This window comes from Corythoichthys intestinalis, chromosome 21 (assembly GCF_030265065.1).
Source record: "Corythoichthys intestinalis isolate RoL2023-P3 chromosome 21, ASM3026506v1, whole genome shotgun sequence".
NCBI classification, from domain to species: domain Eukaryota; kingdom Metazoa; phylum Chordata; class Actinopteri; order Syngnathiformes; family Syngnathidae; genus Corythoichthys; species Corythoichthys intestinalis.
The window spans coordinates 32,115,119-32,138,782 of NC_080415.1; the positions used below are offsets into that span (position 1 = coordinate 32,115,119).

The window sequence follows — 23,664 nt, forward strand, 5'->3', positions numbered from 1 at the left end:
AGTTAGCCAATTGTTCTTTTGTTATACATAGATCCTCGTTCATTTATTATCATACCATTTGAGGCTCAGCTCAGGTAATTTAATTTTTCATGTTCCTTATCTGATTACTCGATTATTCGAACTAATGGTTCATTGATTAATCGACTACTAAAGTAATCGATAGCTGCACTCCAAGTCATGAGCTTCAACAGCATGCTTAGGTCTGAAGGGGTTAAAGTATATAAAAGTTATACATGCAACTAGTACAAGTAGAATCTAAGTTGACCGAAGTTTGGCACTATGACAAAAAAACAAAACATCTTTTAATATGATAATTTTTAATTTTACTTTTATTGTATTTGTATCGTCTGCATATGATTTTTGCATGTCTATATATATTTTTAATTTTGTGTACATTTTTCAACATCTATCTATATACAAATGTGCCTGTCCAGCTATCCAGCGATTGACATGTTCATTTTTGTTTGTCTGTTTTAACTCATTGGCTTCTATTAAGGCGATAGACGTCCAATCCATGTGAAACGAAGCTTCTGGCCCTCCTAAACTGATTTAAATTCACAGCAGAAGGATAAAAAGAGCCAGAAAGTTCAACGTCCATCATCGTCAATGGCACTGAAGTAGTTAATATGGCTGCACAAGTGTGCACACCCTGTTGTAAATGGGATGTGGCTATTTTCAGGCTGAGGCAATCGCATTCCAAATATGATCAGTCAGTATACCTTAAAGTTAACATGTTCTAGTAGGCTTTTGTTTGCTGACAGTGCCTTTTGGAAAGGGGTGTGTAGACTTTTTACAGGCACTTTCCGTGCGCACTCAAGCTTGTAATGAGTATTTAGCCGCAACGTAAGTAGATAATTAACAGTTAACGACCCCAACTCGCTTTCTTCATCGAGTGGCGCGGAGTGCGCACGCAGCGTTCGTCACTAAGGGAAAGTTGCCACCACTGCGCGTGCGTGCGCGCGCATTTGCAGTTCCGCGCCTCAGAAGATGCGAGCTTCGGGTCGGACGCAAACTGCTGCGGGGGGCGGCCGGGCGTCGTTGAGCGAACGTACTCAGGCACCATGGCGGCCGTCCGGCGCAAATTCGGCGAGGACTACCAGGCGGTGAACAGCGGCGTGTGCGCGCCGGTGGCCAAGCGGAAGCGGCAGCGCTTCGTGGAGAAGAACGGCCGCTGCAACGTGCAGCACGGCAACCTGGGCGGCGAGACCAGCCGCTACATCTCGGACCTCTTCACCACGCTGGTGGACCTCAAGTGGCGCTGGAACCTGCTCATCTTCATCCTCACCTACACGGTGGCCTGGCTGGTGATGGCGTCCATGTGGTGGCTGATCGCCTTCATCCGCGGCGACCTCCAGCAGCACGCCCGCGGCCACGACGCGTCCTACACGCCGTGCGTGGCCAACGTCTACAACTTCCCCTCCGCCTTCCTCTTCTTCATCGAAACCGAGGCCACCATCGGCTACGGTTACCGCTACATCACCGAGAAGTGTCCGGAGGGCATCATCCTCTTCCTCTTCCAGTCGCTGCTGGGCTCCATCGTGGACGCCTTCCTCATCGGCTGCATGTTCATCAAGATGTCGCAGCCCAAGAAGCGCGCAGAGACGCTCATGTTCAGCCAGGACGCAGTCATCTCGCAGCGGGACGGTAGGCTCTGCCTCATGTTCAGGGTGGGCAACCTCAGGAACAGCCACATGGTCTCCGCGCAGATCAGGTGCAAGCTAATAAAGGTGAGGAAAAAAACTCATTCTCAGCAACTGTGCCCCCCCCCCCCCCCCCAAAAAAAAAAGAAGTTGAATGTCACATTATAACGTGCGCAAGTTTGACGCTCAAGTTCTACTTCTGCAAAATAAAAATAAAAAGAAACAAGCTTTCCGCGATTTTTATTTAGTTGGACTTAAAAGTATACCTCAAAGCAAACCACAATCATGTTAAAATGTGACAATAATTAAGTAACACTTTATTTGACAGTGTAGACCAGGGGTCCCCAAACGTTTTCCTGTGAGGAGCACATAACTTTTCCCTTCTCTGCTGAGGGGCCGGGGTCAGTTTGTAACAGAAAAAGTATGACGATTGCAGGAGTGCCTAAATGTAAAAAATTATTGTTTTTCAGAAAGCCACAATCAAATAACCCTTTCTGGATTTTTCACAGAACAAAAGTAAATAATATAATGTAATAATTAATTAAATAGACAAAAGTAAATAAAATAAAAATAATAATATAATGTAATAATAAATAATAATAACACTACTAATTAAATAGATAATAAACAAATAACCCTCTCTGGGTTCTTCACAGAAAAAAGCCAAGAAATAAATAGCACTATTGAGAGGGAAAAAAAAAATAAAAATCAAAATGCTCTCTGGTACTGTTCAGGGGGCCGGACCGAATATGGAGGACTGTCTCACTGTCATAATTATTAATTTCATATTTTAGAAATGTAATTTAAAAATGTATACAGCTTTAAATATATTTTTTTTCACTGGTGGAGAAGAAATGATATAAAATACAAATAAAAAAAAAAAAGATGAAAAAAAAATCTTTCAAAAAGGGTCCTACCATAGCCGGAGTTTGGCTATTGTAGCGGGGGTGTCAAAACATGAAACACAACCCCGAAACTCAGTGTCAGCAATAAAATCAACTTACAAGATATATGCTCGGATAGTAGCTTAGCCCATGCTCATACATCCAGGCATCCCAGCTGTGTGTGTGTGCGTGCGTGTGTGAGCGCATGCGTTTTTGTGTCTTACCTAGTGGAGAAGTAGACGCCGCATTAATTTTGACAGAATATTCCAGCCAGGAATATTTATAGTAATACGTTGAAAACAGAGGTGGGTAGATTGGCCAAAAGGCCAAAAATTTTACTCGAGTAAGAGTAGCGTTACTTCAAAATAATATTACTCAAGTAAGAGTAAAAGTAGTCATCCAAAAAATGGACTCAAGTACAAGTGAAGAAGTATCCAGTGAAAAGAATACTCAAGTAACATTTTGAGTAACTGCTTACTTTCGTTTTTTAATTTAAACAATGGTATTTTTTTTCCTCTCAGCACAAATTTTTCTATGTCAACTGTTGTTATAATGATACTGTATTAAACATAAACATATTAAGCCAAAGAAATAATTTTAAATATCATTAAATTCCGGCAAGAGGGCGAAAAAAAACAGTAATCAAGCATTATTTGTCCAAAGAGCATGAGTGCCCTCTCCTCTAGTGGGGAAAATGGTTCCTAGTTTGAATAGTGAATACTTTAATTCCTTCAGTTAATATTATGAAATTCAAAGGATCATATCTCCGGTTTTCCGTGGTCAGTGGGTGTGAAATAAAAACTGGGAGAGAGTTTTAAATCCATGTTTTCGATTCATTTTGAGGGCAGCGCTCTATGTCAAACACTTCATTTGTTATGGTGGTTTAAACACGCTACAAGATTGAACAGGCTGGTGTGATCATAGAAGGGCAAGCTTCTGATTAATGTAATGGAGTCATGTGATCATTGTTGCGACATCTCATTGGTGAAATTAGTAGCGTTACTCTTGGCAATAGCATCGCTAGCACAAAAAAAATCTATGGAGAATAAAGAGGAAAAATGTTGTGTAGCCTAAAGCAGCGGAGTAAGAGTAGCGTTTTTTTCTTCACAAATCTACTCAGTAAAAGTAAAAGGTATGGCTTAGTAAAACTACTCTAAGAAGTACTTTTGTGTGTGTTTCCCATCAGTTTTGAGGGGAATTCTAAATCAGGCTGCTTAGGACAGCTATGCTTTTGGCCGATCGTCGTCCATTGAATAATATGGTACGCCCGTTAGTGGCTCTGTTGTACAATTAACGTCTTTCGTGGGGCAAACAAACTACGCTCACCATTTTGACGGTGCTCTCCAGCGTTTCATGGTCCACATCTTCCATCATTGGTTCTCGCTCAGTAGTTGTTGTTGCTTTTGAAAGCTTAGGTTTGAAAAAAATACGTAGTATATCCATATTGCCTCTTCTGTCTTCAGGTGGGATCTGTTCGAAAAATATTTTTTACCCATTACACAACAATTTTTTTGCTCATTTCATTCATTTTTGGTGTTTGTTTTATTGCTTTACAACTTAGACAACATTTTACCGGCAAAGTCTTAATTTTTAAATTCATATATAGGAAAGTCATTACATGCAATGACATTTTCAGCCACCTGGGGGGTGGTCTCCCCCTCTTAAGCTCTGCGTATGGGTAACACTCTATTTAGACAGTGGGTTCGTAATACCGTCATAATTATGACATGACACTGTCATGCGCATTCATGAATGCTTATGACAGATGTCATTAAAGGGCAGTTTACATGGCGACTCTGCGACACAAAGACGCAATGACTGAGTAGCGGACTCGCCTCGCGTGCATATGGTGTCGGCGAAGACTGAAAATTCTGAATCCTGCCTCCAAAGTGGAAGAATCCGATTGCGGGGGGCTTCCTCGGCATGCATACAAAGTCTTCCGCGGTGCGAGACCGCGCCGATAACGTCAGCACTCGTACACGTCACATTGGGCGTGTGCAGCGGCGCTACTAAACATTAAAAACAGAAAATATGCGGGAATGTGGCAGAATTGTGTTTTAATAATATTTTTAAATAAAATATGTTGATTGTTTCCATTTTTGTGCCCTTTTGAACAAAAGAAAAATGCCTTTGCTTCGAGTGGGCGGGCAGATTTTTTTTCCGGGCTGCGGGAGCTTGGTGGGGTCAAAGTGCATCATTCTCTGTCGCCCTGTAAATCTGCACTGCCCCCTAGGGCCTGGCATGAATACTACATCGTTTTCATGCGGAATTGCAACATTGTTCGAATGGAGACGCAAATGCAAATACAAATTTGAATTTTTTCGTATTCTCGAAGAGTCACCATTTAATAATTTTGTAAATTGTTTTTTTTTCTTTTTCAACGAAATATGCGACATCAATTAATGATTCTAAGCTAAAAACGACATTTTGAATAATAAATATAATTAATTACCTTCGTTTTATGGCTGGGATGAAACAAAAGCGGTTGCACGATGTCTGTAAACGGGGGTTTTCAGAGTAAAACGGACAATTTAAAAATAGTTCGGGGGCTTAATGCACCATGAATCTGCTCTTGCAGCTTGTAGACATATTGTTCTATCAAACTCAGCAGTTGTTTTGCCTTAAAATACAGCAGTTTCTTTTACAGTCAGGTACGTCCTAACCCGGGTACGACCTGTATTCAAACATTTACAGCTCCGTAGTTCAATCATTGTAACACTGCCCTCTGCTGGCTTTAGTCATAAACACCTTTCGAATACATTACCACAAGTACAGTTTCCCTTGCAATATGACATCTGTACTTCTACTCAACTACTTTTACCACCTCCGCGCATCTGAAATGACTCATTACAGTTTATGAGCACATTCTACAAGCCCGCATTGGTTTTCCATCCGTCTCCGGAATTGAATTGTGACCCCTGAGGGCCATCGTGATGAAGGCAGCTCATGCAATCAAAATCCTGCAGATTGGATGAATAACTCCATTTTCTACCGGAGTCGACACCCCGGATTGGTCGCCGGTCAGTCACAGGCTACTAATCTCGCTTCTTGATTATTGCTTCTGCTTCAGTCAGCAAAAAAAAAAGCTCTCCATAGGCGGTAATTCCGAGTTCAGATGGGCTCTAAATGTCCTCATCTTAGACAGATGGCCCCCAAGGCGACAATGAACGTGGGCTACTATATATGCATTAATTAACGCCGCAATTGAGCCAATTCCGGTACTGAGTGGACCCGTATCTTTTATTGTTTATGCTGAACACAGGTGTTAAACTTGCGGCCCAGGGGCCAAATTGGGCCCACCGCATTGTTTTGTGTGGCCCGCGAAAGTAATTCATATGCATCAAGTTCATGTTTCAATCAAATTTGTGTAGTCTGTCAAGGACTACGAAAGTCAAAATATTTTTCAAAATTCCCCCTTTATTCATTAATTTAAAGTAGGGCTGTCAAACGATTAAAATTTTTAATCAAATTAATCACAGCTTAAAAATTAATTAATCGTAATTAATCGCAATCCAAACCATCTATAAAATATGCCATATTTTTCTGTAAATTATTGTTGGAATGAAAAGATAAGACACAAGACGGATATAAACATTCAACATACTGTACACAAGTACTGTATTTGTTTATTATAACAATAAATCCCCAAGATGACATTAACATTATTAACATTCTGTTAAAGCGATCCATGGATAGAAAGACTTGTAGTTCTTAAAAGATAAATGTTAGTACAAGTTATAGAAATTTTATATTAAAACCCCTCTTAATGTTTTCATTTTTATAAAGTTTGTAAAATTTTCAATCAAAAAATAAACTAGTAGCTCGCCATTGTTGATGTCAATAATAATTATGGTGCTGAAACCTATAAAATCAGTCGCACCCAAGCGCCAGCAGAGGGCGACAAAAAAACAAAAAACACAAGTAACAAGTGGAAATGACACTTTGCTGTCATTCTAATCTGTTAGAGCCGGGCATGTGCGTTAAATGCGTCAAATATTTTAACGTGATTAATTAAAAAAATGAACGCCCGTTAACGCGACAATTTTGGCAGCCCCAATTTAAAGTTAAATAGTTTTTAAAATTTTAAGATGAAGAGCTTAGTTTAAAAGCAACACTAGGTAACTTTTCAACCTTCATAAAATATTTTCGTAACATCTGTGATGATGTGTCGACTGACAACTACAACAACTTAGGCACACTAAGAAACACGGTTGCGACCCGTCAAATGCTATTGTTTAGCCACAACTGAATTCATTACCTTATTACGTTTCATCCTTCACACAACTGCTGGAAGCAGAAATGTTGTTTAATCCATCTGGAGGTGACCATTTTGATTTTATGACACTATGCGGTTGTGCGCTGGTCCTCATGGGAAACGCAGCGCTGGTCCTCATGGGAAACGCAGTCTTCCTGAAAGAAAAACAATACCGCTTTTGTCCACCGGCGTTGCTAAAACCGATCAAAGCTGAAAAGTTACCAAGTGTTGCTTTAATTGAAAAAATACATTTAAAAAATAATTTAAATAAATCTTTAAATTTAAAACTGGGAACTATATACAAATAATAAAATGTAAAAACAATATTTATAGTTTTTGAATTTTTAAAATTAAAAAAGCAATTCAAAAAATAAAAATTTACAGTGTTCCCCCTTTTTAATTTTTACATTAAAAAAATTCAGAATAAATAAAAACAAAAAATAAGAGAATTGTTACAATTAACTTTTCAATTGAAATAACTTTGGCTGCCATTGTCCAATCTATTTCAACTGCGAGGGGCTGGAAGTGATTATTTGATCGCAATCACTCGTTTGATATGTATTGATTTCATGTTTCTTGCTAAAATGAAATGTTAACAAAATTTCTGTAGTCTTTCAATGACAACTGAAGTCAGAGAATAGCTAAAATTCATCACCTTTTACTCATTTAAAATTAAAAGATTTTTTAAAATTAAAAAATGGAGACCTTATTGTTTTAATGGATTTTTTTTTTTTTTCCAAAATTTAAACTGAAAACTATATACAAATAATAAAATATAAACAAAATATTACGTTTTGGATTTTTAAAGTTAAAAAACAATTTTAAAATTAAAGTAATTTTGTTTTTCCCCTTCTAATTTTTAAAAATAGATAAATAATAGCAATATATAGCATTTAAGCTAGCGGACTTTAGCTATGCAAGTTAACAAATTGTTCTTTTTTTTTGGACAAAATTTAGAATAAAAAAAATAAATAAATAAGAGTGATTGCATTTAGCTTTTAAATTCAATGAACTTAACTTTGGCTGCCACTGATGGCAATAGACGTCCAATCCATTGCCGTCAATGGGCGTTTTCAATATCGGTTTCCTTCTTTTACTAACTACCACAACACATACTCTGTGACCTGGGCTGGAATTGAATGGGTTAAAAGGCTGAAGACACAGGATTTGGACATTTACTAGTCTGTAAACGATTCATCAAAATAGTTGTCGCTTCATTTCATAAGAAAATAATTGTTGATCAAAGATTGGTTTGACACTCCGTTCCCTACAAAATGTATAGATTGACGATGTGTCAGCATAACGCCTTTGTGTGCTCGGAATACTAAGTGTTCGCCATCAAAATGAGCTTTTTGTGCAGTCCAAACATTTGCCGATAAATCAGAGCCGCCGCCGCTTTGTTGTGACTCGTAGTGTTAGTCGCGCTTTGGTTCTGGCGGAGCAGCGTGATGATCTCAAGTGACAGCTGAACCCTGTGGGGAAAGTCATAGTGAAGTCAAACACTGGGCATAATAGTAGGTATACCTGATATTCAGAGTAAAAAGAGAGCTATTGTTGACATATCTGGTGCAAGGGCGTAGGTTTGCATAGGGACGGTATAGGGACATAACACTACCAATTTTTCAGGATGCTGAAATTGTCCCCACCAACAATCTTATTTGCATTATATAATGAGTTCAGTTATATGGGTAATTTAGATTGTGTTCCCATATGTTGTAAGGATAGAACAGACCCCACCATTAGTACAGTGAGGCAAATAAGTATTTAGTCAACCACAAATTGTGCAAGTTCTCCTACTTGAAAAGATTAGAGAGGCCTGTAATTGTCAACATGGGTAAACCTCAACCATGAGAGACAGAATGTGAAAAAAAAAAACAGAAAATCACATTGTTTGATTTTTAAAGAATGTATTTCCAAATTAGAGTGGAAAATAAGTATTTGGTCACCTACAAACAAGCAAGATTTCTGGCTGTCAAAGAGGTCTAACTTCTAACGAGGTCTAACATCGTTACCTGTATTAATGGCACCTGTTTTAACTCATTATCGGTATAAAAGACACTTGTCCACAACCTCTGTCAGTCACACTCCAAATTCCACTATGGATAAGACCAAAGAGCTGTCGAAGGACACCAGAGACAAAATTTTAGACCTGCACCAGGCTGGGAAGACTGAATCTGCAATAGGTAAAACTCTTGGTGTAAAGAAATCAACTATGGGAGCAATTATTAGAAAATGGAAGACATACAAGACCACTGATAATCTCCCTTGATCTGGGGCTCCATGCAAGATCTCACCACGTGGCGTCAAAATGATAACAAGAACGGTGAGCAAAAATCCCAGAACCACACGGGGGGACCTAGTGAATGACCTACAGAGAGCTGGGACTACAGTAACAAAGGCTGCTATCAGTAACACAATGCGCCACCAGGGACTCAAATCCTGCACTGCCAGACGTGTCCCCCTGCTGAAGAAAGTATACGTCCAGACCCGTCTGCGGTTCACTAGAGAGCATTTGGATGATCCAGAAGAGGACTGGTAGAATGTGTTATGGTCAGATGAAACCAAAATGGAACTTTTTGGTAGAAACACAGGAGGAGAAAGAATACTGAATTGCATCCGAAGAACACCATACCCACTGTGAAGCATGGGGGTGGAAACATCATGCTTTGGGGCTTTTTTTTCTGCAAAGGGACAAGGACGACTGATCTGTATAAAGGAAAGAATGAATGGGGCCATGTTTCGAGAGATTTTGAGAGAAAATCTCCTTCCATCAGCAAGGGCATTGAAGATGAGATGTGGCTGGGTCTTTCAGCATGACAATGATCCCAAATACACAGCCAGGGCAACAAAGGAGTGGCTTCGTAAGAAGCATTTCAAGGTCCTGGAGTGGCCTAGCCAGTCTCCAGATCTCAACCCCATAGAAAATCTGTGGAGGGAGTTGGAAGTCCAAGTGTTGCCGAATGACAGCCCCAAAACATCACTGCTCTAGAGGAGATCTGCATGGAGGAATGGGCCAAAATACCAGCAACAGTGTGTGAAAAGCTTGTGAAGAGTTACAGAAAACGTTTGGCCTCCATTATTGCCAACAAAGGGTACATAACAAAGTATTGAGATGAACTTTTGGTATTGACCAAATACTTATTTTCCTCCTTGATTTGCAAATAAATTCTTTAAAAATCAAACAATGTGATTTTCTGTTTTTTTCCCCCACATTCTGTCTCTCATGGTTGAGGTTTACCCACGTTGACAATTACAGGCCTCTCTAATATTTTCAAGTGGGAGAACTTGCACAATTAGGGGTTGAATAAATACTTATTTGCCCCACTGTACTTACGTAGGTCTCATGGTGGTTCATTGTTTTTTTGTGTCCTTAAAAACTGCAAATTTGGTGGTGTGACTTATTCGCCAAAAACTACGGCCTCCATCAAAGAAATTGGTATCACTCGATCTTATAAGGGTAAAGTTTAAAAGTCATTGGTGTTTAATAAACTAAGCGCGCACTAGCCTGGCAGAAACAACAAGACCGCATTGCCTTTCCAAGCGTTTCAACACACGGCCCAAGGTCAACGTCGGGGTTGTAGCTGACAAAGGGGGGTGAAATGAGGCGTAATGCAATAAATCCAAACTCCTAATAATCATGCGGAGCCGTGATCAAGCCGTGTGGGTTTAGCGGGCCTACACACGGCTCGTAAATCGTTGCGCGGCATGGTTACTTTGGATTTTGACGGAGAAAAATAGGGATGTTTATCATTTGTACGCCTTCTTACACGTGGTTTAAATGGAGCCTATACTCCACCATGTTCCTGCTTTTACGAGTGGCTTAATGGCTTGATCTATAAAATGCTTTCAGCTGTCGAGGCCTGACCACAATTGGATAGAATGTGATTCAACTCAATACTAAATGTTTTCAAATATTATTTTACATTAAGAATTGGAGCTTATTTAAGTGCACATCTACTCAAACGTTTTAAAAGGGGGTAATACATAGGCGGAGTTTTACTTTTGGGGAGGGGGGGGCACAACATGTTGATGACCCTCAAACGCAATGTCAGCAATAACATTAACTTAAAAGAATATTTATTATAATAAGTTGACAATGAGCGTTTTTTGTTTCCCATCATTTTTTAGGGGAATTCTAAATCAGGCTGCTTAGGCAATACTTTTCGCCAAGATCGTCATCCATTGAATATGGTACGCCCGCCGGTGTCGTCCCAATGTAGTTACCCCAGTCAAAAATTGTATGCCCTAGGCGGAGCCATATGGAGGTAGATTTGTCTTTATTATTCATTTTTAAAAAAGTTGCTTCAATTACAAAAAAAATAAAATAAAAAGTTTCTTCAATCAAAATATTTTCAACAAAAAAAATGTCGCTTCAATAAAAACAGTGTTTGAATGCAAAAATAAATTTGAAAAAAAAAAAAAAATGCATGTGAAAGCTATTTTTCTTAGATTTTTAAAAAATTATTATTAAAGCAACTTTTTTGAAGTAATGTTGATTTGTGTTTGGGCCACATTTTGGCTAGGACATTTTTATCTTTATTGTTCAATCAAAAAATAAGTTGCTTCAAAAAATGATAGATTTTCAAAAAGAAAATCACTTCAATCAAAAGAAAAATTTCAATCATAGAAAAAAGTTTTGGAATGCGAAAAAATATTTGAGACTGACAATTTTGCATTTGAAATACTTAATTTTTCATTGAAAAAGTATCTTTTATTGAAGCAATCCTTTTTGGGTTTGGGCCATATTATGATTAGGACATTTGTGTCTAAATCACTCAATCCCAAAAATGTTACTTCAATCAAAAAAAAAAAAAAAAAAATTTTTCAAGCAAAGAAAAAAAATTTTTTTTGGGGTGAAAATTATATGCAAAGCAAATGACCGTCTAAGGCACTTGAAAAATAATTTTGAGCCATTATAAATATATATTTTTTTGTTCATTTCATTCATTTTTGTTGCAGTTTTATTGCTTTACAACTTTTATATCTATAAGAAAGTCAATTACATGCAATGACCCTTTTCGGCCACCAGGGGAGGCCTGGCCCCTGTGCCCCCCCCTTAAAATCCGCTTATGGATACATAGAAACTCATTCATATGCATTGTCACAAGTGGTGTTCTCACAACCGGTTCGAATACACAGAAGCATTTACTTGAAAAAACAGGTCGCTACAATGACCAAGAAGAAAAAAAAAAAAATTCATCTTGACATTTTAGCTTTTTAGCTGGTAGTAACGTTTGGCTAACAGTATTCAGCGCTAGCCCTAGCATAGCAGCTATGCGTAGCACACTGTTGAAGCCCAATCTGAAATCTGTCCATCGGTCAGAGCCTTTTTTACGACTAAAAAAATCCACTGAGAGCTTAACAAACAAGGCTAGCTGCATGCTAGCATTGCTGCTTCGTTAACTCAGTAACTTAATGTTGTTGGATAATGGAACAGTCGCGAGTAAGTAAGTAGAGACTGAACGTAAAATATCTGAATGAAAGAATGACTGATGATCGTTAGCTCGTAAAATTCCATAAATTAGCCGCGTCGTTAATAACGCCGAATCATAGCGGCTTACGGTTCAAAAACACATCAACCATTAAACGTACAATTTTCCGCAAATCTTCTCCAACCTAAAGGCCTTCAATTCGTTTTATTCATATGAAATATTCACTTTGGCATCCTGTTGATAGCGCTTAACATCCCGTATGGACTATAAATTTAATTAACCGTCAAATACTGGCCTTCCTGACTAGACTGCACATCCACATAATGCATACTCACATAAAAAGTTCGCCGCCCTTGAATTGTCATTAATGTTAATGCTGCTTTCATTAATAAATCAATAGGATGCAGAAATGCACTAGCGTTGCACATATAATGGGATTTGCAACCACACACACACGCACACCAGGGACATGGCCTGGTTCTGGTCCACTCAGAGTCTCAGGTGGTATTGAAAGTCGCTTCTTTCAAACATAATAACCTTCCCTTGCGGGCCCCCCACTCACTTGCATTTAACCTTTTCAAAGCAACAGCAGCGCAGCGCACTGATGTGCTAATCCTCAATGTGCCAAAGCACTGGTAAAAAACACAATAACAAAAAACAAACGAAAAACAGCAAGTTGAATAGCAGGCTTCACAGCAAATTGTTTTCCTGACAAATGGAACACCTGCTGGCAGTTCCGCTGTCACTATTAGCATTTCCAAATGAAAGATGGTAATATGTGTAAAAAAAAAAAAAAAAAAAAAAAAAAAAAAAATCAATGCGGTTCTACTTAGAGGGCGAATTAACATGCAGAAATGAGATTGAATCAGTTGCATGAATCTTACTAAATGTAACAACGCTGCCATTGACAACCATAACACTAAACGCTAAGTATTACAATAGCCTCCTTACAATTTAAACTAGGGCTGTCAAACGATTAAAATTTTAAAACGAGTTAATTACAGCTTAAAAATTAATTAATCATAATTAATCGCAATTCAAACCATCTATAAAATATGCCATATTTTTCTGTAAATTATTGTTGGAATAAAAAGATAAGACAAGATGAATATATGGCGGAAAACACTCAGGTGACTTGACGTTCCGCTCTGAGACCCCCAATTTGGCCAAATTTTAAAATTGTCCGATATGCATTTGTGATACATCATTGGAAAGCTTAAAATTAAAGATGTCCCGATCGATCGAACGTCATTTTCAAAGTCTCGGAATCGGCAAAAAAATATAGGACATGCCTCTTTTAATATATATATATATATATATATATATAGTATATACAGTATATATTTAAATTAAATAACTTTCTAATTGTATTTAATGTTACAGACAAAATGTCTTACACTCAGCAAGTCTTTAATTTTGGCTTAAAGTAGGGCTGTCAAATTTATCGCGTCAACGGCTGTAATAACATTAAAATATTTAACGCAATTAACGCATGCGCTGCACTACCCACTCACGCATTGTCACGTTCAATCTATAATGGCACCGTATTAAGCATACATAGAGCTAAAAGGCAACGTAAAATGAGTAAAGAGAATTTTGGCAGCCTTTGAAGCCTTTTTTTTTAATTGACTAAAGCCTTAGAATCCCTCTCTCAACGATTAGAAATAACGGGGGAAGCAATGTGGGGAGGAAAGGTAGTAGTTGATCTTTTTCATAACACCCTATTTTATTTCCCAACGCTGAGAAGATTATTCAATTGGTACCATTACGCGCAGTCATGGTTGCACCTCCCATCATGCATTTGGGCAGAAGTTAAATGGCTGCAGTATCATTTACTGAAAGCTCATAAAAATCCACTAGATGGCAATATTTAGTCACAATATACAAAGTAACATTTATCCTTTAATAATTACAAGTCTTTCTATCCGTGGATCCCTCTCACAGAAAGAATGTTAATAATGTAAATGCCATCTTGAGGATTTATTGTCATGATAAACAAACACAGTACTTATGTACTGTATGTTGAATGTATATATTCGTCCGAGTTTTATTTTTTTTCTTAATGCATTGCCAAATTGTATATGATCGGGAAAAATTATCGGGAATGATTGGAATTGAATCGGGAGCAAAAACAGTTGGATCTGGAAATATCGGGATCGGCAGATACTCAAACTAAAACGATCGGGAGCAAAAAAACATGATCGGAACAACCCTACTTAAAATCTCAATTTTCTGGGGGAAGAAAAATTTTGGACAGGAGGGAATTTAAAAAAAAAAAAAAAAAAAGTTTTTTAAACAGCAAAACCCTATCTGGAGGTGAGATCACGCGAGAGCAGAATTACAGACGCCATGACTTTAACGAGATATTACCGCGTACTTATCTTGTTTTGATCCAAAAACTCCATGTCGCATCACTGAGTGTCAACACACAGCTGTAAATAGCCACAGCTGGATTTTTTTGGGGATTTCATGGGTGAAACATGGTAATATAACAAGGGTCGGGATGCAGAAATCGCAGACATCAAGGAGTGGTCGAGGTTTTCTTTTTCATATATTTACCCTTTTAAACTTTTTTCAATTGTTTGGATTGATTATTTATCATCTAACATATCGAGGAAAATGCAACAGTAACAAAAAAAAATACAATTTAGCGATAGTTATGAGGTAGATATCCGTGACTTTTTTTACAGACGCCATTTTTTTCATTGTGACGTAATTTATTTAAAGTTTAAAATATGCAAGTGAATAATTTTTTAAAGTAGTTTTTTTTTTTTTTTTTTAAACAAAATATTAGACATCAATTAATGATTCTCAGCTAAAAATGACAGACATTTTGAATAATAAATATAATTACCTTGTTTTCATGGCTGGGTTAAAACAAAAACAGTTGTGCGACGTCTGTAAACGGGGGTTTTGAGGGTAAAACGGGCTCGCGGAATTTTCAAGGACTTTACACAAAATTACAACATTTTTCAAACCTTGAAAACAAGACAGTAAAATCCAAGCATTTTCAAGGACCTGTACGAACCCTGTGTATAGACAAAATCACACAGATGCTGTAAAACCAAAGATCGAGGGCATGCACAACCTCACTTGGCTTACTTTCGTATCCACAGTTATATTCGTTTATTTGTAGTCTTCCAGTCAAAATGGATTGGACGTCTTGCGCCGTCAGTGGCACTGAAAGATGAGCATTCGCAGCCTGTCTTCCCAGTTTCAAGGAATTGGATTTCTATCATTGTCAATGGCAGAAAATAAGTTTTGGGTCACTTACTTACTTACATTTTGGAGCATTATGGGGTCACTTCACTTGTACATTTTGGACGATTTCCTCTTAATTTTATGTCATTTCCTAGTCACTTGTCGTTCACTGGTCACTTCTTGTTGGTTTTGAGTCAGTTCCGATCACTTTCTGTTTATCTGAGTATTGATTTCGAGTTGAAAATTAGTGTCGTGACAACAGTAGACCTCAGTCAATAGGAACAGTTGGTAGAACAGAGTCGTAAAGGGCTGAAATACTGGGCCAATGATTACCCTAATGCTAATCGCGCTCTTAAATGCAATTTATAGCTGCAATTTTGAATGTGGGTCAACTTCTGCTTAGCAGTCCCTTTGTAGAGTTTCTTTTAGAAAAAGTTCCGCAACAGCTTAAGAGAAAGCAAAACACGCAGAGTTCGTTCTTTGGCAGTCTGAGACGTCTACTTCATTCCTTCAGCTCATTTGTCTCAATATACTTTATTTAGTGAGTTGACCGGGAAAACAGGAGTCGTCATCTGTGTCGTGACGCTTCTGCTGACGAGGCGAGCCAGGGATCTGTGGGCACAGACGTCTTCCTGTGAAATGTCGCACCCTCCTGTCCTCCACATCACTGTGAATACAAATGTCTGTTTCCCATCTGTGGCCGCTCACTCCCCTAAAAAAGAAGCTGAGTAAAAACATCTCTGACTAGGCTGCGTTTTTCCTTTATTTATGAGTTATCGTGTCCATTTTTATAGAACAAGTTGGAAGAACTTGCAGTATTGTAGTGTTGTGCTCAAGACCACAACGAGACCTGACTAAGACTTGGCTGGAATCAGAAATTTCAGAGATTAGGTCAAGACTTTTAGGAGTCAAGATCAAAATTGAAGCATAAACAAGAACAAGTTGGATCTTCGGGGAATGAAGTCCCAGACTAGGACCTTATTCGAGTGTCCGAAATTAGGAATCACTGAGATTAAGTGAAGCTCAAGATTTATGAGACAAGACCAAAATCGAAACAAAACCAAAACTGAGTCCCAGATCAGACCAAGACCTTAAAAATGTGTTTTTAACCGAGACCTGACCAAGACTTGCCCGTAATCAGGAATCCCTGAGATCGAGACTTTTGCAAGCCAAGACCAAGACTGACTCTTTCGGGAATCATGTCCCAGACCAAACTAATACCTTCAAACTAGAACTACCAAGGATGGATCAGTTGATACAAATCACTTTTGTATCCAGAGAAGGGTCATTTGACTCTAATCAGCATATCTCTTGTGAACATTAAGGTCCTCAATAGTCATTCCCATTCACACTTGCAAAACCACAGGGTTGGACTGCTCCAATTAGCATCTTGAGTGTTTGCAGGGCAGGGCTGCCTGTTTGCGGAAGACTGTCTGACATTACAGCATTGAGAAAGAACAGCTGTCTCAATCTCTCTGAATATTTTGTTGCACTGTTTCTTGTATGTATGGAGCTACAATTGCCATATTGCTGATGATGGATGGTTGATGATGCAAAACCCAAGTCATTTTTTGCACAAAAAAGCTTTTTTTTTTTTCAAGAAAAACGTGGGTGAAAAAGAAACTATACAGTGGGGCAAATAAGTCTTTAGTCAACCACTAATTGTGCAAGTTCTCCCACTTGAAAATATTAGACAGGCCTGTAATTGTCAACATGGGTAAACCTCAACCATGAGAGACACAATGTGGAAAAAAAACAGAAAATAATATTGCTTGATTTTTAAAGAATTTATTTGCAAATCATGGTGGAAAATAAGTATTTGGTCAATACCAAAAGTTCATCTCAATACTTTGTTATGTACACTTTGTTGGCAATAACGGAGGCCAAGCGTGTTCTGTAACTCTTCACAAGCTTTTCACACACTGTTGCTGGTATTTTGGCCCATTCCTCCGTGCAGATCTCCTCTAGAGCAGTGATATTTTGGGGCTGTCGTTGGGCAACACAGACTTTTAACTCCCTCCACAGATTTTCTATGGGGTTGAGATTTAGAGACTGGCTAGGGCACTCCGGGACCTTGAAATGCTTCTTACGAAGCCACTCCTTTGTTGCCCTGGCTGTGTGTTTGGGATCATTGTCATGCTGAAAGACCCAGCCACGTCTCGTCTTCAATGCCCTTGCAGATGGAAGGAGATTTTCACTCAAAATCTCTTGATACATGGCCTCATTCATTCTTTCCTTTTCACAGCTCAGTCGTCCTGGTCCCTTTGCAGAAAAAAAAATCCCCAAAGCATGATGTTTCCACCCCCATGCTTCACAGTGGGTATGGTGTTCTTCGGATGCAATTCAGTATTTTTTCTCTTCCAAACACGAGAACCTGTGTTTCTACCAAAAAGTTCTATTTTGGTTTCATCTGACCATAACACATTCTCCCAGTCCTCTTCTGGATCATCCAAATGCTCTCTAGTGAACCGCAGACGGGCCTGGAAGTGTACTGGCTTCAGCAGGGGGACACATCTGGTAGTGCAGGATTTGAGTCCCTAGCGGCGCATTGTGTTACTGATAGTAGCCTTTGTTACTGTGGTCCCAGCTCTCTGTAGGTCACTCACTAGGTCCCACTGTGTGGTTCTGGGATTTTTGCTCACCGTCCTTGTTATCATTTTGACCCCACGGGGTGAGATCTTGCATGGAGCCCTAGATCGAGGGAGATTATCAGTGGTCTTGTATGTCTTCCATTTTCTAAAAATTGCTCCCACAGTTGATTTCTTTACACCAAGCGTTTTACCTATTGCAGATTCAGTCTTCCCAGCCTGGTGCAGGTCTACAAATTTTGTCTCTGGTGTCCTTCGACAGCTCTTTGGTCTTGGCCATAGTGGAGTTTGGAGTGTGACTGACTGAGATTGTGGACAGGTGTCTTTTATACCGATAATGAGTTAAAACAGGTGCCATTAATACAGGCAACGAGTGGAGCCTCGTTAGACCTCCTTAGACCTCGTTAAAAGAAGTTAGACCTCTTTGACAGCCAGAAATCTTGCTTTTTTGTCGGTGACCAAATAGGTTTTGAGGTTTACCCATGTTGACAATTACAGGCCTCTCTAATCTTTTCAAGTAGGAGAACTTGCACAATTGGTGCTTGACTAAATACTTATTTGCCCCACTGTACATTGTACAAGGGACGGTGTAATAAACAACAAAACAAAACATTTTATATGTGGTGACATATGACACTGCGCCGGGGTTCGGTGTTGGAGGTTGTTGCCGAAGCAATTTTCCCTTCTGTGCCTTCTTTGCGCCCACATGAGAGTGAGCCAATTCTTTTGCAAGACCCACCAAGAAGTCCACCCGTCTCTCTTGCTTTCCAGTGCATGCTTGATACGACAAATATGCATTCAGTGCTGCCATGTCAATCATATTGTAGAACACTGCGACTGGCCATCTCTGTGTTCCCCCGTGTTTGACAAAGCCAAGGGAGCCATGGATTAGCAAAGATTCCAGATGCTAATTGCAGCCATCCAGAGTGAAACCCCTCTTTCACACCTTGGCAGCGACTCCACAGGAGTGTGTAGGGGGGTTGTATAATTGACTGCTTGTTTGAGTGGTCTATTGTTTGACCAGCCAAGTCGTCAGTTTGGTGTCGGGGTCATTTGACGCCTTTCTAGTCTTTCTTTATAGCCCAAAAAACCCTGGGACTTCCAGTGTTAAAATGTGTTACGAATAGGGTTGTTCCGATCATGTTTTTTTGCTCCCGATCCGATCCCGATATTTCCCGATCCGATTGTTTTTTTTTTTTTGCTGCTCCCGATTCAATTCCAATCATTCCCGATAATTTTTCCTGATCATATACATTTTGTCAATGCATTAAGAAAAAAATGACTAAAACTCGGACGAATATATAAAGATAAGACACAAGACGGATACATACATTCAACATACTGTTCATAAGTACTGTATTTGTTTATTAACATTCTTTCTGTGAGAGGGATCCACGGATAGAAAGACTTGTAATTGTTAAAGGATAAATGTAACTTTATATATTGTGACTAAATATTGCCATCTAGTGTATTTGTTGAGCTTTCAGTAAATGATACTGTAGCCATTTAAGTGTTCTGCCCAAATGCATGATGGGAAGTGCAACCATGACTGTGCATAGTGGAACCAATTGATATATCTTCTCTGCGTTGGGCAATAACATAGGGTGTTAAGAAAAAGATCAACTACTACCTTTATTCCCCATATTGCTTCCCACGATATTTCTAATTGTTGAGAGAGGGATTTTAAGGCTTTAGCCAATTAAAAAAAGGCTCCAAAGACTGCCAAAATTCACTTGTTTTACGCTGCCTTTAAGCTCTATATATAGGTAAATCGGCGCCATTATAGATTGAACGCGATAATGCGTGAGTGGGTCGTGCAGCGTATGCGTTAACTGCGTTAAATATTTAAACGTGATTAATTAAAAAAAAATTAATTACCGCCGTTAAGGCGATAAATTTGATAGCCCTACTTTAAGCCAAAACTAAAGACTCTGGATGAGTGTAAGACATTTTGTCTGTAACGTTAAATATAATTAGAAAACGAGTTAATAAAAATATATATATATTAAAAAAGATGGCATGTCTGATATGTTTTTGCCGATTCCGATACTTTGAAAATGACATGATCGAACATCTTTAGTTACGAACCAAGACTGGTCTCAAGTCTACAGCAGCATCATAGATATAATACTGCAATGGTGGTATAGTAACGTTCTCTCCCATTGTAGTACTGTGTCCTTACAATTCCTAGCCTAGCATACTTTTTCATCGTTGAAAATCTTCCCAGATAGCAACATATAACTGGAGCTGACATGGGCCAGATGTACTGCAAATTTCGGCCAAATTTTGTAAAACGGATCCGCCCCAGTCTCTTTTTGAGCAATGGCCCAAACTCGGTAGGGAGTTACTTGTCGGATCAAAAACCTGTTTTGGCCCAGGACTGTTCCTAAGTAGCAGACACTATATTAATGCAAGGCCAGGATGTGGCACACATTACCCAATCTGGGCCAGATTTGTATCAAACCGTTTCTTTTTAAATTTAGGGTTCATTTTGTTCAATGTATCAAGCTGTAATGTGTTTATATTGCAAATTAAATTTGTCAATTAAAAGCAATAATAACACATCTAGGGGGGAAAAAAAATAACAAAAACGAGGTCAGTATCAGGATTATAAGATTCTTTGTTAGCTGAAAGTCATGTTGGTGAGTTGTTGATCTGGCGATGATGTGAGGCCCAGGACCAGTTTAAGTAAGCTGCTGACGATGATCAGCAGCACATGGTCCCAGGTTCACCCATCTGTGCAATCAAGGCACTGACACAAACACAAAAACACAAGGAGGAGAATAGTATTCAAATATTGATACACTTACAGCATCACAGTGTAAATGCCTTCTCCCTCCATATGTTTTTATGCAACAAATGTTGAACTACTTAACTTGCAGACATGGCAGATCACTTGAATACACTTGCCATTTATTAACGCTCGGTTGAATAACTCCTTTAGAAGTCAAGCAGTGACTTCATAACGCAATTATGACATTGGATAAAGCACTTACCATAAACATTTCCATACGCCGAGATGACTGTCCTGAATCCTGCGTGTTCTCCTGTTTAGTTTCGCAGCGTATGCCCGCCTTCAGGGTGCGCACTGTTGTGACGTTACACGTCAACTGTTAAATTCCAGATTTTTAACACGTCCGGTCTGCACTGTCCGCCCCGGACCAGTGTCAGATTGATGCACTGACATTCAGCGAGTGTGATTGCTCTGTGAATCTGGAGAGTTGAGTCTTGATCCAGCACATAGTCACCTGCTATTGGGGTTGCTTTGTTTAAGCGCCAACTTCCATTCCTTCCCACGTCCTATAATTGCGTTTCGGAATTTTAAATTAGATGCTAAAAGATGACTTCACTCGATTAGTCCTTCTTCAGAGCAAGAAATTACTTTGTCTTTAGAGCCTAATGAGGCTCATCTAGAACTGCTGTGGAGATATTTTTTGGTGCAGTAGAGATCACATGCTGTTTAAGTTTCTTTTATTAAATACAGAGGCTGCGGGAGATATTACAGATTCTCACCTCACCTTCACATGTTGGGATGAGCAGATGGTTCTGTTACAGTTCTGCTGCGCAGTATTACAGGAACTCACACACTAGTGAAATGAAGTCTTAACAGGTTGAATGCTTTTGATGGCGAAAGATGGTCAGATTCATGTCCTGGTCCAAATGGATTGGACCGTCTATTGCTATCGATGAAAGAAAATGGTTTATGACCTAAACCTGTAAAGATATTCTTAAAGTGAACCTCGGACATAAAGACTTTTAGGTTCTAATAAGCCACAATTGTTCTCTTTTACTAAAATATATTAATAGAAATACACATATTATTATCATTGATTTAAAAAGCTCTAATATTTAGTATCTTTTGACCTACAGAGGGCGGTAAGCATGTGTGTGTGTGTGGGGGGGGGGGGTCGCATCACGTCACATGAGTGACACAACCAAACACTGCTAAATGCGTGCTAGCTACATATACAATAAGAAAATATCACACATTATTGAATTTATGACGGAAACTATGGTGAATTTTCATCTCGTTTCATCTCATTCTCGTGTCGTCAGACGACAACTGGCACCCATCTCGTTATGTTTTAGACAAGACACCCACAAGACACTCCCAAGACATGCTTTCAGCGGGTCGTCGTGACGTCATCGTCATGAAAAAAATTGTTCTTTGACAAAGTATTTTCGTTATCGTTGACGAAAACAACATTAGTTACAGACATATAGGCTGAGTTCCCAATGTCGTACCTACACCCAATTTCAGCTCATCAGCAGTGTCTTTAAACCGATCCTAGGCGGCTTGCCGAGATATTGACTTTCTGCCATTTGACAGTTTGTATATAACTTTGTTGCTAGTTGCATCATTGCTTTGTTTTTTTTCGTTCGTCTGCCTCTTACTGCGGTTTTCCCTCGTTTTTTTTTTTTCTTTTATTGATCCCGACCTAGTGTCATGGACCCTTTTTGTGACTCCCTTTTCCTAACCGCATGTTTTTTTGTGTGTTATTATAACTCTTATTAACATTTTTTTTTACAACGTACTTTTTTTTTACAACAACCATGGTTCCCTTTAACTTCTTACCTTGTTTTTCTACAGTCCCGTCAAACCCCAGAAGGGGAGTTCCTGCCTCTGGATCAGTGCGAGCTGGATGTGGGCTTCGGAACCGGCGCCGACCAGCTCTTCCTGGTATCCCCGCTCACCATCTGCCACGAGATCAACAGCAAGAGCCCGTTCTTCGACCTGTCGCAACGCTCCCTCATGAATGAGCAGTTCGAGATTGTCGTCATCCTGGAGGGAATCGTGGAGACCACAGGTGAGAGATCAGCGCTCTTTCAAGGTTCTTGTTTTAATGAGGGCATAGACATCATCACTATTGACGTGTCACTTCGTCATTCTTTGCGCGATGCCTTATCAGAGGGGGCCGAGTTTCATTTAGTAATAGCCGAAGATGGCACACGCTCATATCGGATTAAGCTTGGATTTACTTACGATTGGATTTAACTACGAAAGTTGTACCGCATAAAAACAGGAAGGATTCTCTCAGGAGTGATTTGCTCAAGAATTCAAGGTAAATATTATATTTTTGGTACCCATGCGTGCGTGATTGAAGCATTTATTCGCAGGAATTTTCTTCTTTGTTTACACATGGAGGCGGCTAATTTTCGTAACCGACTAGCCTCATAGTTTATTTTTAAACAAGAATCGAGACTGTTTTACGTCCATATCCATTAAGAATTCAGGGATTTAAGCATTTATTCCCAAGAATTTTCGCCAGAAAAGCTCCTTTTACGCCAGGCGGCCGCTAGCCTCATTCGCTAACATAGTAGCATGGTACTTCATCAATATTCGTAAAATAAACGCTAACTGTACGGTTTCTTTGCTTTTAACCAAGAATCGAGACTGTTTTACGTCCATACCTTCGAAGAATTTGGGGATTTAAGCATTTAGTCTGAAGAATTATCACCAGAAAAGCTGTTTACGCCAGGCGGCCGCTAGCCTCATTCACTAACAGTATATAGTGTGTGATGTTAATAAAGGGATATTCTATAATAAGTTGTGATCGTATATAGAATTTATTAATTGTCTATTTACATATTATTTATGATTGATTCGTCATGTTTTCCTCAAGTATTAAGTTTCTGATGTTAAATTGAGTGATTTATTAGCTG

At 39.1% G+C, this 23,664-nt stretch overlaps 1 protein-coding gene across 1 annotated transcript in view; it reads left to right on the forward strand.

Annotated features, from left to right (window-relative positions):
* Positions 1-23,664, forward strand: part of LOC130909849 (G protein-activated inward rectifier potassium channel 1-like) — a 29,323-nt gene continuing 5,659 nt past the window's right edge. Inside the window, exons 1-3 of the mRNA XM_057826763.1 lie at positions 1-74; positions 497-1,727; positions 22,592-22,808. Coding sequence (XP_057682746.1) covers positions 1,062-1,727; positions 22,592-22,808 — 883 coding nt within the window. The 5' untranslated portion in view covers positions 1-74; positions 497-1,061. The remainder of the gene's footprint in view (positions 75-496; positions 1,728-22,591; positions 22,809-23,664) is intronic.